General features: G+C 63.7%; 4 protein-coding genes across 16 annotated transcripts in view; 2 read left to right on the forward strand and 2 right to left on the reverse strand.

Moving 5' to 3' along the window:
• The window catches only part of FANCA (FA complementation group A), a gene marked incomplete at both ends in the record, with an annotated part of 34,288 nt that extends 31,757 nt beyond the window's left edge, over window positions 1–2,531 (forward strand). The window contains 5 exons of the mRNA XM_080351973.1: window positions 476–581; window positions 964–1,039; window positions 1,391–1,547; window positions 1,927–2,019; window positions 2,424–2,531. Coding sequence (XP_080208099.1) covers window positions 476–581; window positions 964–1,039; window positions 1,391–1,547; window positions 1,927–2,019; window positions 2,424–2,531 — 540 coding nt within the window. The remainder of the gene's footprint in view (window positions 1–475; window positions 582–963; window positions 1,040–1,390; window positions 1,548–1,926; window positions 2,020–2,423) is intronic.
• Window positions 2,532–2,535: 4 nt separating this feature from the next.
• Window positions 2,536–10,413, reverse strand: ZNF276 (zinc finger protein 276; the record flags this gene model as incomplete). 3 transcript variants are annotated; one of them, XM_080351977.1, is made up of 11 exons in its annotated part: window positions 2,536–3,390; window positions 3,857–3,956; window positions 4,202–4,319; window positions 4,756–4,831; window positions 4,904–5,014; window positions 5,355–5,435; window positions 6,534–6,612; window positions 7,501–7,992; window positions 8,544–8,596; window positions 8,701–9,010; window positions 10,224–10,413. In XM_080351977.1, the coding sequence occupies 11 exons, from the start codon at window positions 10,411–10,413 to the stop codon at window positions 3,108–3,110; spliced, it is 1,893 nt and encodes a 630-aa protein (XP_080208103.1). In that variant the 3' UTR covers window positions 2,536–3,107. The 3 variants fall into 3 exon arrangements, with proteins under 3 accessions (XP_080208103.1, XP_080208105.1, XP_080208104.1); XM_080351979.1 differs by having other exon boundaries at window positions 7,501–7,689; window positions 10,224–10,357; XM_080351978.1 differs by having other exon boundaries at window positions 8,701–8,949; window positions 10,224–10,240.
• A 143-nt stretch (window positions 10,414–10,556) lies between these two features.
• VPS9D1 (VPS9 domain containing 1) lies at window positions 10,557–15,938 on the forward strand. 10 transcript variants are annotated; one of them, XR_013922708.1, is made up of 17 exons: window positions 10,557–10,686; window positions 10,941–11,013; window positions 11,093–11,185; window positions 11,511–11,673; window positions 11,804–11,915; window positions 12,026–12,088; window positions 12,422–12,474; window positions 12,551–12,638; window positions 12,850–12,935; window positions 13,023–13,504; window positions 13,671–13,800; window positions 13,877–14,070; window positions 14,151–14,232; window positions 14,542–14,646; window positions 14,931–15,053; window positions 15,620–15,634; window positions 15,740–15,856. XR_013922708.1 is itself a non-coding variant. In XM_080352066.1 (16 exons), the coding sequence occupies exons 1-15, from the start codon at window positions 10,564–10,566 to the stop codon at window positions 15,004–15,006; spliced, it is 1,923 nt and encodes a 640-aa protein (XP_080208192.1). In that variant the 5' UTR covers window positions 10,557–10,563; the 3' UTR covers window positions 15,007–15,049; window positions 15,740–15,868. The 10 variants fall into 10 exon arrangements, 5 of the variants coding, with proteins under 5 accessions (XP_080208192.1, XP_080208193.1, XP_080208191.1 ...); XR_013922709.1 differs by having other exon boundaries at window positions 15,616–15,634; window positions 15,740–15,853; XM_080352066.1 differs by lacking the exon at window positions 15,620–15,634 and having other exon boundaries at window positions 14,931–15,049; window positions 15,740–15,868.
• A 1,087-nt stretch (window positions 15,939–17,025) lies between these two features.
• CDK10 (cyclin dependent kinase 10) lies at window positions 17,026–20,474 on the reverse strand. 2 transcript variants are annotated; one of them, XM_080352133.1, is made up of 13 exons: window positions 20,375–20,474; window positions 19,936–20,008; window positions 19,688–19,759; window positions 19,503–19,605; window positions 19,280–19,361; window positions 18,803–18,870; window positions 18,448–18,500; window positions 18,277–18,346; window positions 18,097–18,156; window positions 17,885–18,008; window positions 17,665–17,804; window positions 17,499–17,551; window positions 17,026–17,413 (listed from the first exon to the last, which is right to left on the reverse strand). In XM_080352133.1, exons 1-13 carry the CDS (start codon window positions 20,465–20,467, stop codon window positions 17,310–17,312), a joined length of 1,095 nt encoding a protein of 364 aa, XP_080208259.1. In that variant the 5' UTR covers window positions 20,468–20,474; the 3' UTR covers window positions 17,026–17,309. The 2 variants fall into 2 exon arrangements, with proteins under 2 accessions (XP_080208259.1, XP_080208258.1); XM_080352132.1 differs by having other exon boundaries at window positions 18,277–18,358.
• Window positions 20,475–20,703: the final 229 nt, after the last annotated feature.

A 20,703-nucleotide genomic window follows, 5' to 3' on the forward strand; every position in this document is an offset into this window, starting at 1 on the left:
AAACCAGCTCCAAGAGATGCTGTTGATAGGTGAGTTCAAGGGCCTCAAGTTGCACCAGGGCAGGTTGAGGTTGGATCTTAGGAATAATTTCTTCCCCAAAGGGCTGTGAGGCATTGGAACAGGCCGCCCAGGGCAGTGGTGGAGTCACCATCCCTGGAGGGTTGAACAGATGGAGATGGGGTTCTCAGGACATGGGGCAGTGCCAGGGGTGGGGGAACGGTTGGACTCGATGATCTTAAACATCTTTTCCAATCAAAATGATTCTGATTCTCAGCTAAGCCCTGGTCTGGCTGGGGAATGAAGGCACTGCCTGACTCCAGTGCCTGACTGCCCAGGGAATCCAGGCTGCTGGGTGAGGGGAAGACTTGGGTTGCATTCAGAATGGTCCTTTAACAGAGCACTTAATGTGCACAGTCTCTTGGGGTTGATGTAACTAAAGCCTAAGACAAACGTGACCTGTCTTTCTGACACCCAGGAGGGAGTGGATTTTCAGCCGTCTCTGGAATGGTCGCTGGAGATCTTGCAGTGCCTGGAGGAGAGGGGCACGTCCTGGCCGCTGCTCTTCCCTTCGGCAGAGAATGGTGAGCATGTCTCATCCCCGAGGGGTGCAGACATTCGATTAGGTGCTGGACCGGCACGACCCAATGCTTTAACACATGTACCTGTGAGAAGGAACCGATGGGCCTTTGTAAGAGCATGAAAAATGCTGCTTTGGGTAAAAGCTGAGAGCACCTGGCTGCCACTCTGCAGTGTGGTGACCCAGCTGATGACTGGGGACAACTGACACTCAGTTTTGTTCCCTCTAGTAGAGGAATCCCCTGGGGGGACAGCTGGCTTCTGGTGATGTCCCCACACCCCAGCACTGGTGTTAATTGTGGGCTGGAAGGAAACTGCAGCTGCTGTACTGGTCTGCAGGGTGGCATGAGGAACCACCAGGGATCTTAATGTTTCTCTCTGTCCCAGACCCTGGAAAATACCATGTCTTGCACAGCGCAGCTTCAGACCGTCACATCCAGCTCCTGCCTCTCGCCTTCTACAGGTACAGAAGGTCCTTCTGGGGAGAAAGGTGTCACGAGGGAGGACATGGTGGGTGGTTTGTGGGGTAACTGTTCTGCTGGGCTGTGAGCCGAGCCCTTCCCTTGCCTGTGCAGGAGGGAACACTTTATCACAGCACGAATGTTGTTTAAGGAGCCTCAGTTCTTTTGCTGGAAGTTTCCTTTCAGCTTCATGCTCAAACAGCGGTGTCCCCGGCTGCCCCCCCACTCCTGGCAGTGGGGTGACCCCACACACAATGGGATTTGTAACATGGACAGCAGCACGAGCAGCTGCTGTGCTGGACTCCTGTCTTCCTGTGCGGGGCTGCTGATCAGACATGGTGTGTCACCTCCAGCCTCACCCCTGCCTTCCGCCCCGAGCTGCTCACCCGAGAGCCGACCTTCCTCCTTGTGGCGCTCGATCTGTATGTCCAGCTGCTCCGGCTCTTTGTGGAAGGGAAGGACTTGCCGCAGTCTGATCAAGTCGGGGAGGTCCCAGACCTCGCAGAGTGTGTGAGTAAAGCTCCGTCTCCTTTTTTTTTTTCCCCTCTTGTAACTCTGAATCCTGTTCCTCATCCCTTCCCCTTGCAGCATCCCTCTTGTTCCCACCTTCCTGTAGAAGCAGATGCAGCAGCTGTTTGCACCTTGGGGCTGACAGAAGCTGCCGGTGCTGCTGTCCTGCTGCTGCCCAAAATCTGGGCTGTCTGGCCGCTATTTGTCCTGTGCGGGACCTTGGAGTGACTGCGGTCATGGCTCAAGTGATCGTGTGACTTGTGAACAGCCCGTGGGTGCAGTGTAGTGGTTCCCATGTCACTTTTGGTGGCAGGGACTGAGAGCCCACAGTGATGTTGTGCTCGGCCTCGATTGCCCGTCTCTTCTCCGTGTTCTCCAGGGGGATCCGGTGGAGCTCATCGCCACAGCCCGGCAGTTCCTGCTTGGCGCCATCCCGCGATGCCCTGCCCGAAGCTTTGGGAACATCAGATCGGTACGTTGAATTTTTTTCCTCCTCTCTCAGTGTGTGATTGCTGCTCCTGCCTTTCCTGGGCACAGATCCTGTGCGGGTGCTGCCTGCTGAGCCCCCGACACGCAGCGTTTCCGTGACACGTTTGGGAGCAGGGCTGCAGCCTCTGGCTTTCTCAGCGACGTTAAACACAGCCTTCCCGCTGTCTCATTCCCTCTGTTTATTTAATGCCTGGTCTTGGGGGAAATATCAAGCACGGCCAAGTGGCAGGTGCTGATGTTTCCCACCAGCCAGGAGCCCATCTTATTTCTGTGCAAATTGGCAACAGCTTCGCCCTCCTCTCCCTCTGCAAAATGCTCGGGTGCTGCTGTAACTCACTCTGAGGCAGCACGAGTGGATCAAACACTGGGTGTTCGCCCTCTTCCCAGCTCGTGTCTGTGTGTGAAGAACTTGACCCCGAGCTGGGAGTCACTCTCAAGCACTTCTCGAGGCCCGAGGCAGCTATGGAGCTGGAGGAAGAGCTGCTGCTCTTCTGAGGGACGCGCAGGGCCGAGCAGGACGCCCCAACTCTGCAGGAAGGGACAGACAAGGTGCCACCTTTCTACCAGCACTGTTTCCTTCAAATTAACTTTGTAAATAATTTATTACAAGCATAACCATGAAGCTTTTGTTACAATAAAAAGTAGGTTACAAATTTCAGTTTAGACTTGCTTTGGGAATCATAATTTTTTTTTTTTCAAAACAAAACAACTGCTTTTAGTCACTCCGCTGCTCCTGCACCCTGACAGCCACCACAGGGCACTTCTGTATAGGCAGCAGCTTGCGCAGGCAGGAACAGTTTTGGCCAGTTCTGGTTTTACAACTGTGTGCGTGGGGAGAAGGGGACACCAAGGGCTGCTGCCACCATCCCCTCCCCAGGGTCAAGAGACTCTTAGTACAACACTGCTGAATCAGACGTGAGCATGGAGAACCACAGCATGATAAAAAGCTTTTTCTGAGCAAGCTGAAGCTAATTCCACCGAGTTCTTTGGGAGACTAAAACGTAGATTAAAAATCTCCACTCTGCCATAAAGTTTCTAAAGGACTGGACAAGGAAAGCATCCCTGTCCCCCTCAGGTGGGCTCCTGCTGCACAGTCACTTCTGGCTTTATTGCCTGGCTCTCTGAAGTCCCTGACATGCTGAGGAGAAGGGGCTCTGGCTCCAGGGACTTGGCCTTGTCCTGAGTCTGGGTCAGAGGATGCACCATGGACATGTGGACGTTCAGGTTATGCGCCTTCTCAAAGCGCTTCCCGCACTGGTCGCAGGCGAACTCCAGCTCCGTCTCCGCTTTGTGTTTGGTCATGTGGTACTTGAGCGACGCACGCTGCCGGCACTGGAAACCGCAGATCTCACACCTGCAAGGAAATGCCGATCCTGGAGCCGCAGCTGTGGCCTCCACTCCTTGTCATGCGGAATGAGCCCACAAGGAGGAAAGAATTGTTGGCCCTGAGGGCGGTGAGAACCTGGCCCAGGTTCCCAGAGAGGTGGTGGATGAACCATCCCTGGAGACATCCCAGGCCAGGCTGGACGGGGCTCTGAGCAACCTGAGCTGGTGAAGATGTCCCTGCTCATGGCAGGGGGGGCACTGGGGGAGCTGGGAAGGTTCCTTCAACACAAACCGTTCTGTTATAAGCTCTGGAGCTGGGGCAGGTGTTGTGAGGGGACACTGAAAGCGATTGAGCCAGGACCCTCCTGCTCCAGCAGGGTTCACGTCACAGAATTACCCTGTGCTAAGGGCAGCGACCAGGAGAGCTCGGCAGAACATCCTTGCTTCTCCTCTCCCTTTCCCTAGCTACGAACGGAGGGCTGGTGTGCACTTACTGGAGGGGCTTTGCTCCCGAGTGCCGCATCTGATGGACCGAGAGGTGTTTGCGTTGCTTGAATGTCTGTCCACATTCATCACAGATATAATTGCGTACCTCTGCAAGGGAAAAAGGGAGAGAGTCAGTGATTCCACTGAGTTCTCCATGCATGAAACGGTCATGCACAGCTGCCCATCCCGACTGGTGGAGTCGGAATTGCCGCCTCTGCCTCACATTCCGCAGTGATGGCTCATTACAGGGTTACAGGTGAGATGGATGGTTCTACACCCCCCCAGAGTCTTGCACAAGCCTCGTGCAGCCACTCGCTGGATGTCTGTAATGCCTGTCGCCGGCTGGGACACACCTGTATGGATGAGTTTCACATGACGCTGCAGGTACCGGTCGATCATGAACACCTTGTTGCAGCCAGGGTGAGGACAGGGCCTCTCCCGAACCTCTTCATGATGCTCTTTGATGTGTTTCTGCAAAGAAAGGACAGAGTTTCCAACCCCTGAGTTGCATTTTCCCCAGTGACAAACGTGAACACCCCAATAAATGAGATGCCCATCTTGGCAGGCTCACACGTCAGCACTGCTTCACTGTGAAAACACAGAGATTCGCACCCAAATCTATCCGCAGCAGCGGGGGCTTTACCAGGACACAGTATGGCTCGCTCCTGGAGCCGCTGCCAAGCCAGCAGCTGGTGGCCAGAGCAGTGCACGGAGCTGGAACAGCGCCCGGTGCATTTGGGAGCACAGAAAAGACCCCAGACTCGCAGCAGGACTTTGCTTAGCAGCTCGTTGCTTCCCACAGACCGAGGCGGTGAATTAAATCCATCAGAGACCCTCTCTTCACATGGACACTGCTCCGTAATGCTCAGAGCTGTGGGTTGGAGATGGGAGTGAACCCCAAACGCACCTTCATGCCGTCCGCCCCTCTGTAGACCGCAGTGCAGCTCTGGTAAGGACACTTGTAGATGGTGGGCAGCTCCTCCCTGCGAAGCAGAACCCGCCGTCAGCCGTGTGCACACGCGGGGGTGCTGCCCCCCGCCCCTGCTCCGCGGTACCTTTCACATTTGATTTTTTTTTTCCAGCCCGGCTTAGGCCCCGGCTTCTTCCTTATTTTGGGCTCTTCTGCCTTCTTGGCTTCTTTGCTGTCACTTTTCTTGCTAGAAACCCTGCAAGAAAGGAAGAAGGAGAGTGGTTTAATATTGATCTTGGTTTTAGTCCTCCCACCTGATCATCCCCAAGTGTTAAGCCTGGTCTGACGGCTCAGCCTGACACATGACCTGGCAATGCAGGGGCCTGCATGAGCTGAGCTGTCCAACTTAGTGTCGGGGATGAGGGACGTGGCCACACTCTAACCTGACAGGGACACAGGTGCTGTGGCAGCGTGGGGACCCCCTGACAGGGACAGGGAGGGGACCGAGGCCACCAGGAACGCGATGACGCTGGCCCAGTTGAGCCCAGCTCAGCAGAGTGGGCAGAGCTCTGTTAACCCTGCAGGAAGCAACTTACTTCTTTTCAGGGTACGGCTCGAAGGAGTCGTCTGAAGATGCCATGTTCCGCTTCTCATTTTCATCATCGCTCAAGAAGTCCCTGAGAGAGAGAAGATGCTGTTACCAACACTGCACCGGCAGCAGCCGTGATACGTGTTCTGTATTCCCGGTGCATCCGTCCCCTGTGTGCAGCAACCGAGGCTTCACGTGTTCTCCCCCATAACCTCCCCGAGCAAACAGCGCGGTGAACGCAGCAAAGAGCAAAATTCAGCCCTTTTACCACCAGATCTCTGCGAGGATAATTGAGCCACTGTCAGGAGAACAAAAACCAGCTGTTACTGAAAAGATCTATTTACGCTTGAGGGATGCTGCCACCGCTTCCTGTATTGGGACAAGCAATTTGTAGAGCAAGAATGCAATGTAATTGTCTGGCGCAGGTTAATTAAGCTGCAGGTCATTCTGTGTTTTCTCATACGCAGCAGCCACAGAGGTTTGAGTTTTCCTTTCTCCTCCTTTTAAGCCCTAAGCCGCACAAGAAATGATTGATTCTGAAAACAGGAAATAGGCAATAAACTGTTGGGGCACTTTTACTGTGACAGCTGCCAGATTTAGCTGATGCACCAAAATAGGTCTGTGCTCGGCCACTTCATAGACTGAGAATGATTGGGTTCAATTATCGGTTATTGATGAGCCTCACGTTAAACTCCTACAACGGAAGGATTTAGCCAAATCTTTGGTCATAAAGACTGCTGCACTGCAGAGTCCATCCCGCCCCCCATTGATCGCTCTCCCCGGGAGCCAACGGGGCGATTTCTCTGAGTGCCACCCGTCGCTCTCCCGCAGCCCCAACCCCGTGACCAGGCAAACCCTGACACCCCCCGCACGGCCCCTTCCCCAGAGCTCGGAAGGGACTGAAATGGGAGCAGGTTTGCTGGAATCAGCCACCAGAGACACGTGTGCAAACACATGTGCAAACACACACACAAACCGCTGTGCAAACCCCCCCGCAGAGGGATTGAGGAGCGGGGGGTCAGCACTTTGGTGGTGTGAGCTCTGGCACAGCCACGGCGGAGCCACTGCCCCACAGCGCTGGCGGCCTCGGGGACCAGGTCACCGGTGGAGAAAGAGCTCTCCGAGGTGGGTCAGTCATACTGGCAAAGAAGACATTTAGGCTATTTGAAACCCACTCTTCTCTCACCCCTCAGAAAGGTCACTGAACTCGTCTTTTACCCGCTCATCCGACGTTGCAGCCAGAACCTGCTTCCCACTCAACTGTCCTGGGGAGTGAAGGAGAGAGAACACGGCGCGTTACGAGGAAAAGCAGCAAAAACTGGCCAGCAGATATGGCTGCGGAGAAGGAACCGACCGCTCTGGGTTCACTCATGGCGGCTTGTACTGCATGAATACATGTGCTCCCTGACAAGTTCACGATTATCTAAACCAAATTCTGCATCTCGAGTGCTCGGAGACTGCTTGCCCTGCACCCCAGGGACAGGGAGAGTCTTGACTCTGGAGGTCCCACCAGCATCTTGTGGTTTCCCCCATGACACCCACTCCATAACCCAAAGACTCATCCCCAAGTGGGTCCCAGCTGCTGTTTCTCTTTCCACCTCTTGTGGCTGTCAGAGCCAAAAACGGCCCAGCTTCTGCAACTCAAAAATCGTTGTTAATTCCCCTCTTCTGGAAGTGGCATTTGGGGATTTCATCAGTAAACCCATGTTAACTCGGCTCAGGGGCCAGCCCACCCGGCTCCCGCTGTTGGGCATCACCCAACCCCTCCTTGCTGGAATATGGACAGGGTTTGGATTGAGCAGAAAGAAACCTCTGACAAACATGGTTCTGGAGAACCAGCAACTGTTCCACACTGCTTGACAGGCACACATCCCTGGCAGAGCAGGGCAGCAGGGTCTCACCCTCTTGATCGGGGGAAACAGCACCTGGGGTGAGGAGAGCGGCTTGTTTTGTGTGACGTGGTCAGCTGAACCCGTGTTCCCTTGCACCTCAGTGTCCCCCATCAGAGGTGACTCTCTGGGCAACCTGCGCTCCCCCCAGGGTCAGTGTCCTCCCTGGGCAGCTGGAGTCCCCGAGGGGGGGCCCAGCCCCACCACTGCTCCCTGCGCCGGCTCTGTCCCTCCACAGAGGGAATCGGACGGTGAATCCCTTACCTGTGGCACCGCTCAGCGGTGACATGGGCTGCGGCAGGGCTTGCTCCTGTACGGAGGCCGCGCTGTCCAGTTGCGAGTGAGATGAATCCCTGTTCTGTGGTAGCTCGTTCTCCACGTTCAGCGGTTCCGATGTGGTCCCTTTGTTTGCAGGCTGCTGGCAAGGGGTTGTCCTTACTGGAGCGTGCTGGGCTTTGGGAGTAGAAACAGCCTCAGCATTGTCTGCCCCGTTGTCAGTCAAGCGCTGCGCCGCGCTCTTGTTCCACTCCCGTTTGACGGACAAGGCGTTGTCGATGAGCACCGTGCTACAGTCCGAATCCGTATCCATGACGTAGTCATGGCCGTCGCCGCAGCCCCAGACGGCGCGGATGATGCCGCAGTACTCGGAGGAGAGGACGCTGCGCAGGCTGGGCACCGCAGGACAGCTCCCAGCATGCGTGTGCGCCCACGACACCAGGCTGTGCAGGCACTGCGGGCTGGATGTGATCAGGTCCACTGCCAAGGGGGACAGGCAGCACAGGCACAGTCAGTCCCCTGGGCCAGCAAAGGGCATGGCCACCCACAGGGAGAGACCCGCCACCCCCATGGGGAGGGGACAGGGCTGGGGACCACGGCTGCGCTGGGCTTGTGCATCTGAAGGCAGGTGGGAGACACCCCGAAGGTGCTGCAGCTGCAGGCACTGGGACATGGATGGTCCCACTGGCTGCCAAGATCGTTGATTTTACAGCTGGAAGTCCATTTTACAGCTGAAAATGTATTTCTGATTGCCCCTCAGTGCCCGATTGCCCCCAAACCTGCTCTGCCTGCTTCTCACACCTCTGCCATGGCCTGTGCCCTGTGAGCTCAGCTCAGGGCGGCCGGTGCCAGTGAGGACCGTCCCAGGGAGAGCCCGTGGCAGTGGGAACCAGCCAGAGTGGGCACGGCAGTGCCGAGGGACGCAGGAACAGCCCTGCCACGGGTCACTCCCCAGCACATGTAAGCCCCAGCCCTTCTGTCAATGGTATCAGTAAAAGAAAAGGAAAAGAGCTCTGGGAGCAGAGACTCACCCAGACAGGAGGCACCTCCTTCCGCGCCTGGCTGGGCCTGGCCCGTGCCACTTCTGCAAAAACCAGAACAGCACAGTGGGGTCTCGGGGGTTACGGAGGGACCACGCACCAACACACAGCAAATTACTGCTCCCAGGAAGGAAGAACTGCCACGTACTTTCCTTTCGACTTCATGTGGCCTGTGGGAGATGCGTTCACCCTCTGGATAAACGTCCTGAGTACGCTGCGACATTTGTAGAACTGCGCGTGGCATTTCTTGCAGACGAACTGGGGAAGTGCGGGGTCCTGCCGCACCGCCACGCCAACCAGCCGCTGGAAGTCGCTGAAGAAGACCTGGTCCACGCGGCGCTGCTTCTCCGAGTTCTCCCCCATCACCGGCACCTTCCCGAACGCATTGCGCAGGCTCCTGGATGAGAACTTCCCGTGGCAGAGGCGACAGTACCCAGTGCTCAGGGCTCTGCCGATTCCTGCCAGGGAAGGACTGAACTGAGAGCAGAGCAGGTGGCTGCACCCAAAGGCACCGGCAGGCTGTGAGCTGCTCCCCTTGCCCGGCCGCCTCTGGCTTCAGCGTGAGCACAGCAAAGCTGGGCAAGAGGAGTGAGCCCTTCCCCGTAATCCCCCACCCTGCAGACTGGGGTGCCGCACCACACCCCGTTCACCCCAAAATCAGCCTTTCAGCCCCAACTGCCCCAGTGGGAGAACCTTCTCCTGGCTGCGGCATTCCCAAGACTCACTTGCACATTTGTGCTTTTGCAAACACCATCCCCAGCTTAAGCAGTTCTTCACCCTCCCCAGCCTTTATCTTTAAAGTATTTATAGGCAGTGGTCACATCCCTCAGCCCCTGCAAGCCTGAGAACCCCCAGCACTCGCAGCCCGTTAGAGACCCCCTGACTGTGGTCCGGAGTAGGGCAGGGAGCCGGGATCTGCTGACCCGGAGCAGCGGGGCAGGGCACAAAGCGTCTCTCCCGCTCCCGGTTCACCGTCCCATTCCGTCCCGCAGTGTCCCCGCCCGGCGGAGCGCGGCTCCGGCTCCAGCCCCCGCTGCGCCCCGGCCAAACTCCCGCGGAGCCTCGTCCGGGTCCTGGGGGACACAGCCGGGCCTTGAACCCTCCACCTGCCCGGGACGAGGACAGCGAGGGGGCGGGTCCCGCCTGCAGCCCCGGCCGTGGCGGGGACCCCGCAAACAGCCCGTGGCGGCGACACCCGCAGAGCCCCACGGAGGGGACAGCGGCGGGGACGGGCCGGGGGTCGGCGTGTGCCCGGCCCGGGGGGACTCAGCCGTTGTCACTACCGGTGGTTTGTCCCCAGACACCCGCTCGGGACCGTTCGGCGATCGCGCTCAGCTCCCGCAGGCACCGGGAGGTCTGGCCGCCTCCAAACCGGGCCGGACAACAGCACCGGGGAGCGTCCGCGCCCGTTCTGCCGCCGCACCCGCTCCTCACCGGGGTATGTACCGACAGCGGGAGCCCCAGCTCCGCCGAGCAAACGGGCAAACCCGGCCCAGCGCAGGCAGACCCGCCGCCCGCGCAGCTGCCGGGGGCGCGGAGCCCCGGGAACGGGGGCGGCTCCCGGGGAGAGGCGGCAGCGGCGCCTCCTGCCCGCCGGGAACCGCCCGGTGCCGGTGCCGGTGCCGTGCCCGGGGCCGCCCGCGGCCGCGCTCCCTCCCGCCCGGGCCTCACCTGCCTCCGGGGCCTCGCCGAGGGCGCCGGGCCGTGTCCAGGCGGCGGCCGCCGGGGCCCACCCGGCGGGGGGCTCCTCCGCCGCCTCGGTGCCGCGGGCCGCCGTGCCGGGCCGCCGCCGAGGCTCGGGGGCCGCCGCGCCGGGGCCGCCCGCGGCCGCCAGGAACCGGCCGCGCCGATCGCGCTTCATCGCCGCCGCCGCCGCGGGCCCGGCCCGGCCCGCCCCGCCCCGCCCGGCGCAGCGCCCCCTGCCAGCCGGAGGACCCCGCCGCCGGTCCGGTCCCGCCGCGCTCCCCCCGGGCGCCGCGGCCCGATCGCGCCGTTCCGGGCGGCGGCCGCCATGGCCGCGGCGGGCGGCGACGGGCCCGGGGGGCCCGGGGGGCCCGGGGCGGGCCGGGCCCTGCAAACCGCCATGAAGGCGGCGAGCGGCGCCCTGGAGATGGACAGCGCCGGGCGGGCGCGGGTGAGCGCGTGGGGAAGGCAGCCCCCCGGGCCGCGCCCCCGCACCTGGCCGGCCCTGGGGACACCGGCTGGGCCGGGGTCCCACTGAGGCCGTGGGAGACACCCCGAACAGCTGCGGGGTCCCGGGCCTCCCCGCCTGGAGACCCGACACCCCCGCCAAGGGCCCGATCCCGCCCCCTGCAGGGCCCGGGGGTGGCGGGGGCCCCACCGGAGCTGAGACCCCCGGCACCCGGTGCTCACCCCCCTCTCTGGCAGGAGGCATACGTGGAGTACCTGCGGAGCATCGCCCTCATCGCCCGGGCCCTGCAGGACGAGGTGACAGGGACAGGTAGGACGGCACCCCCGGCTGAGCCCCCGCAGACCCTGTGTCCGCTCCAGTGACCCCAGCACCCCGTGTTCCCCCCAAGACGGCAGCGAGGCGGTCACCCCCGACACCCCGAAGATGCTGAAGCTGGCAGAGCAGTGTCTGGAGAGGGTCAAGTCCATCGTGGCGGCACTGGGTGAGCGAGGGCTTGGGGGTCCCATTCCAGATTGGATCTGGGGAGCAATTTCTTCCCCAAAGGGCTGTCGGGCATTGGAACAGGCTGCCCAGGGCAGTGCTGGAGTCACCATCCCTGGAGGGGCTGGACAGATGGAGATGAGGTTCTCAGGGATGTGGGGCAGTGCCAGGGGTGGGGGAATGGTTGGACTCAATGAGCTTGAGGGTCTCTCCCAACCAAAGTGATTCTGTGATTTTGGGGAGCTAGGGTCCTGCTTTGGGGAGTGGAGCCCCCCCGGGGGCCAGGCTGGTGGCAGGGGACAGCTGCCCTGTCCCCCCCTCCCCAGGGAAAGACCAGGCCAAACCAGCTGTGCAGGAGCGAAGCGGGGGCCCCGCTCCCCTCCCCAGGCACCGCCGGGTCTTTTCGGACGAGGGAGGGAAGCTCTCCCCCTTCCTGCCGCCTGAGATCTTCCAGAAGCTGCAGATCGCCGAGGCGCAGAGCACACGCAAGTACGTGGGACATTGGGGGCTGGCGTCTGCCCCCATCTGCCAGGGTCCCAGGTTGGCAGGACAGGAGGGCAGGGGCCCCAGGTCGTGTCACTGAGCCCTGTGGCGGGTGCTGAGGGCTGGGTCCTGGCAGGGAGCTGACACCGCTGGAGGAGGCGTCTCTGCAGAACCAGAAGCTGAAGGCTGCCTACGAGGCACGGGTGGCACGGCTGAACCCCAACCAGGCACTGCAGAAGACCTCGCTGGCAAGTGGGGAGCCCCAGGGAGGGAGGGGAGAGGGTCCCGGGGGACCCCTGCTCCATGTTGGGGGCCATAGCTTTGGTCAGGCATCCCCAACACACCACCTGCTTCACAGACACTGTCCCTGCAGCGGCAGATGATGGAGAACCTGTTGATCGCCAAGGCCCGGGAGGAGACGGTATCCTTCCCGGGGGAGCGAGCTCTGGGGGCCCCACGGCCGCACCGGGCTGTGGCAGAGCCTGCGCTGTGCCCCATGTCTGCAGCCCTGCGTGCTGCAGCAGCCCCTGTGCCCTGTCCCGGGGCTGCACCCACCCCACACAGGCTTTTGGGTGCCCAGTCCTGTCCTGCTACCCACTGATCGGGGGATGGAGGTGGGAGAGGGGCTGATCCTGGCCCCAGGCTGCCGTGGTGGTGCCAGGGCAGCGGTTGTGCCAGGGCGGTGGGTGAGCGGTGCCAGGCGGCTGCTGTGGCAATGTGGGGGCTGCAGAGCCTTAACTCTGCTGTGGCCCAGCTGCAGCGGAAGATGGAGGAGCGGCGGCTGCGGCTGCAGGAGGCTGCCAACAGGTGAGGGGGGATGTCACAGCAGGAATCCTGGGGGCCACGCTGGCAGGAGCTGTCACCAGGGCCATTGCACCCACAGGAGGTTCTCCAGCAGCGTGGCACTCACCCCCGAGGAGCAGGAGCAGAGAGCTCTGTACGCCGCCATCCTCGAGTATGAGCAGGACCACGTGAGTGCGCACTGTCTGCCGTGGGTGCCGTGGGGACAGGCCAGTGCCGTGGGGCATGGTGTGTGCTGTCCTTGGGTGCTGTGGGGCAAGAGGCCTTGACACCCCTGAGTGCTGCTGGGGCAGGGTGCTGTGCCGTCCCCAGGCACCATGGGGGCAGGACTCTGTGCTGTGGGGCAGGGTGCCGTGGGCAGGACTCTGTGCCGTCCCCCAGGACTGGCCGTGGCAGTGGAAGGCCCGGCTGAAGCGCAGCCCGTCCGATCTCTCCCTGGTCTCGGGGCTCTTCTCCTGCCTCCTCAGGTAGTGCAGAGCTGGGGGGGTCCTGCTCAGAGCGGGGGCCACAGCCACGTGCTGGTGCCCCGTGCCCACTCCTCCCTCTGTGTCCAGCTTCCCTGATCACCCCATCACGCGGCTCCTGCGGCAGCTGCAGTGTGCGGTGTACGCCCGCCTGTACCCGGCTGTCAGCCACAGCAGCGCCGACCCCCCTGCCTCCCCCACCGGCCTCCCCTTCCTCTCGCTGGATGCCGGGGGCTCATTACCCGCCGAGCTGGGGGGCCGCCGGCTCCGGGCCTCCCGCAGCCTCCACTGCATGTTCTCGGTGCCCGAGCACGGCGCGGCCGGCCTGCGGCACAGTCTGTCCAGCACCCCTGTTGCTGACGGCGGCCCCAGCACCCCACGGGTGGAGGGTGGGTGGCCAGGGCCAGCGCCAGCTCCCCAGCCCCCCGTGCCCCCCCGGGAGAGCTCCTTTGAGGACCTGGAGCGGTTCCTGGCGTCGCCCGAGGGCTGGACCCCTGCAGAGCCCCTCGGGAAGGAGCCGGCGCTGCCCGAGCAGCTGAAGGGCATCGTGCGGGACATCCACAATGCCATTGGTGAGGGTCGGGGTCAGGGGCTCTCCCCAGCCATGGGCTCTCAGGGGGAAGAGGGGCTCCTGGCACCCTGTTGTTTTAGCTGGGGTGGACTCGGGGTGCAGGGTAAGGGGGCCAGTGGGTCTCGCGGGCACCTGCTGAACGTGCTGCGTAACTCGTCCCTTCCCAGACAGGCTGCTGTCCCTGACGCTGCTGGCCTTCGAGGGGCTCAACACGGCCGCGGGCAAGGACCAGAGCCTGGCGTGCCTGGAGGAGGCATTCTTCCCCCCGCTCTGGGCCCCACTGCTGGCCCTATACAGGTACCGCAGCCCCAGGGCTGGACCCCCGCGGCTCCCTGGCTCCCTCCCCGCCAGCCCCTCGCCTCTGTGCCCGCAGGAACGTGCACCGGCCCCGCGAGGCGGCCCTGGCCCGCAGCATGGAGCGGCACCGGCACGCCGGCCCTACCGACATGGGGCTGTCCTCCCGGCTCTTCCCCACGGCCCCCGGCTGCCCCGCATACGGCTCCGCCATTGAGGACCTGCGCCTCATCCCACTGGAGACGTGTCCCCGCAGGAAGCTGGAGTGCATCGGTGCGGGGACGGGGGGCTGGGCTGGCAGGGGGACCTTGGGGGACGGTGGGGTGACCCTCAGCACCCGCTCTGTGCCGTAGTGCGAGCCCTGCGCAGCATCTGCGAGTGCGCCGAGGAGTACTGTGGGGCTGGGGATAGCCAGGGCCCCACATCGGCTGCCATGTGAGTGTGAGGACACCGGGTGCAGGGGACAGGGGGACACAGGGCATACAGGCGACATGGGGGGCGCAGGGGGTATCTGGGACATGGGGGCACAGGGGACATGAGGGACATGGGGGACAAGAGGGACATGGGGGGGTACAGGGGACATGGGGGACAGCCAGCCCCATGGCCAGGCAGTGCAGAGCCACAGCAGTGCCAGGCAGTGGGGTGCTGGGTGTGCAGCTGTGGGGCAGGGTTTCCTGTTGCTGGTGGGTGGCGTTGGGGCCAGTGTCACATTGCCGGGGTGGCTGACGGTCCTGTTGGTGGCAGCGGGGCTGATGACCTCTTGCCCATCCTGTCCTACGTGGTGCTGCGGACGGGGCTGCCCCAGCTGCTCTCCGAGTGCGCTGCCATGGAGGAGTTCATCCACGAGGGGTAGGTGTGGGGGCACTGTCACCCCCTGGCACCCGGATCCAGGGGTGGGGATGGGGAGTGGGGCAGGAGCTGCAGCTTCTGTGGGTGCAGGGCTGCGGTGTGGTGGCCATGGTGGTGCGGTAAGTGTGGTGGTGTCTTGGCCATAGTGGTGCTCTGGCTATGACAGTGAGGCCGTGATGGTGTGGTGGCCATGGCAGCATCCTGGCCGTGACAGCATGGTGGCTCTGGTGGTGCGGCGGCCGTGGCGGTGTCCGGCCATGACAGCGTGGTGCGGTGTGGCGCAGGTACCTGATCGGGGAGGAGGGGTACTGCCTGACGTCCCTGCAGAGCGCCCTGTCCTACCTGGAATCCCTGCAGTGAGGAGGCGGCACCGGGGGATCCTCTCCCGCCCTCCGGGGCACAGGCAGGTCTCGATCCCCCCCGGCGGTTCCCCGTGGGGCGGCACCGCCGGCGCCGCTCCTCCCCCCAGCCTCCGGGGGGCGCTGTCGGCGCAGTCAGCCCCGCCCCTTGGGGCGAAGCCTCTGGCGGGCACCGTGACGTCACCCAGCGGTGGGCGTGGCGCGGGAAGCGGAAGGACCGCCCGTGCGGAGCGCGGGGCCGGGGCAGCCGGGACGGGGCCCGGGGCTGAGGCTGCGGCACCCCCAGGATGTGCGCGGGCTCGGCGCTGCGGCAGCACTACGGGCAGGAGCACCCGCAGCAGTACCGGCAGGAATACCGGCGCTGCCTGGAGCGGGAGCTCCGCCGGGGCCGCCCCGGCCCCTGCTCCGACCCCGCCTTCGGGCAGCGGCTGCGGCAGCGGCTGCGGCGGGAGCCGGCGCTGCTGGGGGCCCTGCAGGAGGACGGCCCGGCCCTGCTGGCCCGGGGGCTGCGGGGCTGCCCCGACCCGGTACCGGCGCTGCGGGGCCTGGCCTGTGCCTTCCAGCTGCTGGAGCTGGCGGCCACCAACCTCTACCTCTGCCCCTGGCGCAGGGAGTTCCGCACCGTGCAGGTGGGGCCCAGGGACAGCGGGGGACACGCTGGGGAGGGCAGGGGGCTGAGGGTGCAGTGGGGCGGGGTGCCCGGTGTCCACAGCTGTGCCCCTGTCTCGTTGCAGACCTTCTCCGGTGCCTACGTGCACTTGCTGCGCCCGGCACTCCCTGAAACCGACTTGATGCAGAGCTTCAGCCGGCTGGGCTACGAACAGCGTGACAGGCACTGTCTGACCGTCTCCCAGCTGCCCCCCGCGCCCAACCTGGTCGCCGCTGCCTGTGGCTTCTTCGCCTGCCAACTGGAGTGCGAGATCCTGGTGGAGGTGGTGCAGCGGCTGCGGCCGCGCCAGCTGCGCCCCGAGGAGCTGCTGGAGGCGCGGCAGGTGGCCGGGGACGCGGACGCCTGTGTGGAGATGCTGCAGCAGCTGGGGACGGAGCGCCGGGTGGACGCCGACTGCGGTGATGACGTGGACCTCTACCTGGAGACACCGGCCAGCCCTGAGGACACGGGGGGAGAGGACGCAGCCTCCCCAGTGCTGTGGAAGGACCCTGGCAGCCCATGGGACATGCCCAGGAGGGGCTGGGACCACTGTGGAGACGGCGAGTGTGGGCAGGAGCTGCTGCCTTCCACAGGCAACCCCGAACTGAACACCGCCTCCTCTCGTCTCTTCCCGGAGCAGGAGCTTGGTAGAGCTGAGGATTTGCCCCTCGCCATCCCCCAGGAAGCCCCCGCACTCCCCTGCTACCAGCTGCACTCCTGCCTGCGCCCGGGTGTGCTGCCCTCCTACTGCTGCAGCACCTGCCAGCAGCTCCACACCAGCGCCTGCGCAGCCGGGCAACTCTGCCAGAGCCGGCACCGTGGGCAGGAGCTGCGTGGCGAGCGGCAGCAGCGGCTCTGGCTGCAGCGGACGGCGGTGGACATGCTGCTAGCCGACACCGCTGGCCCCTGGGCCTGACCCCCCGGGGGCTACCACTGGCTGTGCCCAGCCCCCGCAACAGGGAGGATGGGGACAGCCACCGCTCAGCCTGAGGGACACCAAACTCACCCTGTTTGGCCCCCAGGACAGCAGGATTGTGCCGGGCTCTGGGAGGATGGGCCCCAGTGCTCTCCCCTGTAAGCGCTCAGTACCCCCAGTAAAGCACGGCTGCCTCGCGGTTTGGTGTGTCCTGTCCTAGGGGGAGGAAGTGGGGAGCAGGGGCTGGACTGTGGTTGGTCCTGGGGAACGGACACAGCCTGTGGGGCCACCTGCTGCCACGTGGCCAGGAGAGCAGGGCCAGACTCTGCTCAAGGCCAGTTTTGGGAGGCAGGGCCCAGGGGTGTTATTGTCCCTGGAGTGGGACATGTGACCCAGGAGAAGCAGAGCAGGGTCACAGCTGGAGACAAGGGATGAGGCCGCTCACTGCTGCACGTGCTTTTATTGATGGCAAAGCTGGGGTAACACGGTGCAGCCAGCACAGGGTCCACGTGGGACAGGGCTGGCCTCGCCAGCACCCAGGGGGGCCCCAGCCCCGTCTCTCCTCCCTCCTGCGCCTGGTCCCGTGCTGGAGAACATGGGATCCCAGTGCTTCCCCAGCCAGCCTGGGGAATTGAGTTCAGGATCCATCCCAGGGGAGGCGGAGCCGGCAGGGCCGGTGCTGTTCTGCAGCAGAACACCATCCCGGCTGGCACACGCTGTGCCCCCCACGGGCCAGGGCTCAGGGCTTGGTGCGCTTTGCCTGGCTCTCTGTCCCTGCACTGGTAGCGGCTGCTCGCTTGTTGCGGTGGTGGGGAAAGGTGGGCATGAGCTCTGGCTCGCAGGCTGTGGGGCAGGGATGGGGTCAGTGGGGCAGGAAGGGGGGTCAGCGAGACCCACAGCCCCCCTGCCCCAGCGAGGGGCGACTTACGCAGAGGCTTCTCCTTGAAGTAGGAGCTCTCCAGGCTGTCCTTTGCTGTTGCCCTGCAGGGACAAGGGGACATAGCAGGAACCCCCACCCCAAAGGCGCTGACCTGCCCCTGGGGGCAGCCCCGCCACGGGGTGACACAAGCAGCCCTGCCCATGCCGGCTCTTACCGCTTCTTGGGGTCATACATGAAGAGGAAGTGGAGCAGCCGCAGCCCGGCCTCCGAGAGCCAGGGGAACTTGTGCTTGAGGTTGTTGTAGGGCTGTTTGCGCAGCGTGTACTGGTTCACCAGCGGCAGCCGGGAGAAACCCTGAGGGACAGAGTGTCAAAGCGGGCAGGGAACATGGAGCAGGGGGCTGGGGGGCACAGGGGGCTGGCACCCATTCTCACCGGCCAGATGTTCTCGTTGGGCGTCCCCAGGAGCTGCACGATCAGGTCAATCTGGTGGATCTCGGAGGTGCCCGGCAGCAGCGGCTTGTGGGCCAGCAGCTCGGCGAGGATGCAGCCCACAGCCCTGCAGGATTCGGGGGGGCAGGAGAAGCCCCTCCATGGACCCCCCTGTGGGTTTGCAGTCCCCTGGGGCCCCCCTGCCCTCCCCTTACCACATGTCGATGCTGGTGGTCTGGGTCGTCATCCCCAGCAGCAGCTCGGGCGCTCGGTACCTGTGCAGGGGACAGCAGCGGCTCAGGTGGACGGTGGCACCAAGGAAGCCCCCACTACACTGCAAGGACTTGCCCGCATCCCTCTGAGCCAGTGCAGCACCCCCCAAACCGGTCACTCACCAGAGTGTGACAACTTTGGGGGTCATGGGCTTTGGCGGCATCCCGTAGGTGCGTGCCAGGCCAAAATCGGCTGCAACAGAGACTCCAGTTCAGGTGAGCTGTGAGCCCCAGCCATGTCACGGGGGGCAGCGAGTGCTGCGGGCACAGCCACCACAGCTACTGGGGACTCACCGATCTTCACACAGCCTTTGTCAGTCATGAGCAGGTTGGACACCTTCAGATCCCTGCCGGGGAACGGAGTGGCTGGTCAGCACTGTCCTCCCAGCGCGGCCCCGGGCAGCTGCAGAGCCCCGGAGCTGAGCCAGCATGAGGAGAATCTAACCTCACCACTCAGTGGCCTCCCTGCCCCACCAGCTCCCGCACGGAGCTGCAGATTCACAGCAAACCCCCCCAGAGCTTCTCCCTGCAGTGCTGCCTGTGCCAGGACACGGGAGGTGAAGAATCCCCCCAACGGTTCGGGGCTCGGCAGGTTCCCCTCCATCAGCCTCATCTCCCCCTTTCCCCCACGTTTGTCCTGCTGCCCCACCTGTGGATGATGTAGTTCTCGTGCAGGTACTGCAGCCCCTTGAGGACTTGCAGGGTGATGCACTTGACCTGCAGACAGAGAACAGGAGCTCTCACCTCTGTGAGTGCAGCACCAGCCAGGCAAACCCCAGGGGTTAAACCCCTACAGCTGCTTTGGGGCTGCATCTGTCACCGTTCTGCAGCCTTTCAGCGCCCGTGTCCTCTCAAGAGGTGCTCATGGGTTGGCTGGGGCACATTTTGTCTGCACATTGTTCCCTGCCTGTTCGTTCCAGCCCAAAACCCAGCCTGGAAAGTCCCCGCTGCGTTCTGTGAGCACCAGCTCAGCCCATGCTCTCCGGGAATCCCAGCTCACCCCAGCCCTGCCCGAGGCCCAGGGATCACAAAGTCTGGGGATTCTGTGCTGGTGGCCACTGTGTTTTGTCTGGAACAGTGACACCATCTGAGGGGTTACGCACCCAAAGCTCAGCCCAGCTTTTACCTGAGCCTCTGAAAAAGGCGTCTGCATGTTCTCGAGAAGGCTGGCAAGGTCCTGCTCACAGTAGCCCATCACCAGGAAAATGCTGTCACAAACAACATGCGGTCAGGGGCCTCCCCCAGGAGGTGTCCCCATGCAGGTCTGTGTCACGAGAGGTGGCTCAGGGGACCAAGAAGGGGCTGAACAGCAGATACGGGAGTGGGGAGGGCACGGGGGAAACCCTCACCTCTCCAGGTGGTTCCCCACAACCACCTCCTTCAGCTCCACGATGTTGGGGTGCTGGAGCTGCAGGAGCAGGGTGATCTCCCGCAGGCTGCTGACGGGCATTCCTGCGGGGAGCAACTGCCACTGCCTCGAGCAGGGCCTGGGACACTCCACCCACCCCAGGAGCCGCCCTCGCTCCTCCATTACCATCTTTCTCGTTGTCCATCCGCACCTTCTTCAACGCCACGGTCTCATCTGTCAGGGTGTCCCGGGCGCGGTCTGGAAGAGCAGCACAGGCCACGTGCTCAGGACCAGAAAACACATGCTGTTTTTATTGTGACCCCTCCTCCCAGCCCCAGTGTCCCCCAGCCCCACACGCTCCCCGTGTCGAGATGTGGGTAGATGGGCTGCGGACCCCCCTTGCCCCCACCCGAGAGCCACACGGCTGCCCTTACACACGATTCCGTAGGTTCCCTCTCCAATCCGGTTCAGCTTCTCGAACTCCTTCACGCTCCGGCATCGTCCCAGCTGGAACCGAAGGGCCAGGTGAGCGGCGGCTCCGGGACAGCGCTCGGCGCTCTGCCACCGGGGACACGCCACCTCCACGGGTGACCGGAGTCCACCCGCCTCACCGGGCAGACCCGGCGCTTACGGACCAAACAGGCGTTTCGGAAGCAGCGCCTGGAGCAGCGTCTGGGACAGCGGCGGCTCCTCCAGCCCTGGGCCGGGCTCCCCGAGGAGCCCCGTGTCCCGGTTGCCCCCGGCTCCGCAGGCTCCGCAGGCACCGCATGCTGCCCGGGGCAGCCGCCCTCTCATCGGGCCCTGGGCCCACTCCCAGCCCGGGCCCTGAGGCCTCTGCGCCCCCTCTGCAGCTGCCCCCGGGGCCGCGCTCACCCTGTCGGCCGCCGGCACCTCGAAGAACCCGTCTCCCCGCAGGCGCCGCAGCCGCAGCGGCTGCAGCTCCTCGGCCGGGCCGCCCTCCGCCATGCTGGCCGCGCGCCGCCAGCCACGCCCCCTAACGCATGCGCCTCACCGCCTCCGCGCAGACCACGCCCCCGCGCTGCCGCCTGACGACGGTTGCTAGGCGCGGCTGGGGCCCAGGCGGCGGGCAGCCTCGCACCCGTGTAGCTCCGCCCCCTTATGGCCCCGCCCGTCGTGGCCGCGCCGCCGTGTGAGCCTATCCCGGCGCGACCCCGCCCCCTCGGGCGTCGCACCCGGCACAC

The sequence above is a fragment of the Nesoenas mayeri genome, assembly GCF_963082525.1.
Source record: "Nesoenas mayeri genome assembly, chromosome: 12".
NCBI lineage: Eukaryota > Metazoa > Chordata > Aves > Columbiformes > Columbidae > Nesoenas > Nesoenas mayeri.

What these genes read in the sequence shown, in the direction of transcription:
- CDK10 (XM_080352132.1), bottom strand. Translation starts at nt 20,467, where the DNA reads ATGGCGGAGGGCGGCCCGGCCGAGGAGCTGCAGCCGCTGCGGCTGCGG. An exon ending in AGGTGCCGGCGGCCGACAGG is followed by an intron (nt 20,009 to 20,374) that starts GTGAGCGCGGCC and finishes CTTCGGTTCCAG; the next exon opens with CTGGGACGATGCCGGAGCGT. An exon ending in GATGGACAACGAGAAAGATG is followed by an intron (nt 19,606 to 19,687) that starts GTAATGGAGGAG and finishes TGCTCCCCGCAG; the next exon opens with GAATGCCCGTCAGCAGCCTG.
- VPS9D1 (XM_080352066.1), top strand. Translation starts at nt 10,564, where the DNA reads ATGGCCGCGGCGGGCGGCGACGGGCCCGGGGGGCCCGGGGGGCCCGGG. An exon ending in TCGAGTATGAGCAGGACCAC is followed by an intron (nt 12,639 to 12,849) that starts GTGAGTGCGCAC and finishes GCCGTCCCCCAG; the next exon opens with GACTGGCCGTGGCAGTGGAA. An exon ending in CTCTTCTCCTGCCTCCTCAG is followed by an intron (nt 12,936 to 13,022) that starts GTAGTGCAGAGC and finishes CTCTGTGTCCAG; the next exon opens with CTTCCCTGATCACCCCATCA.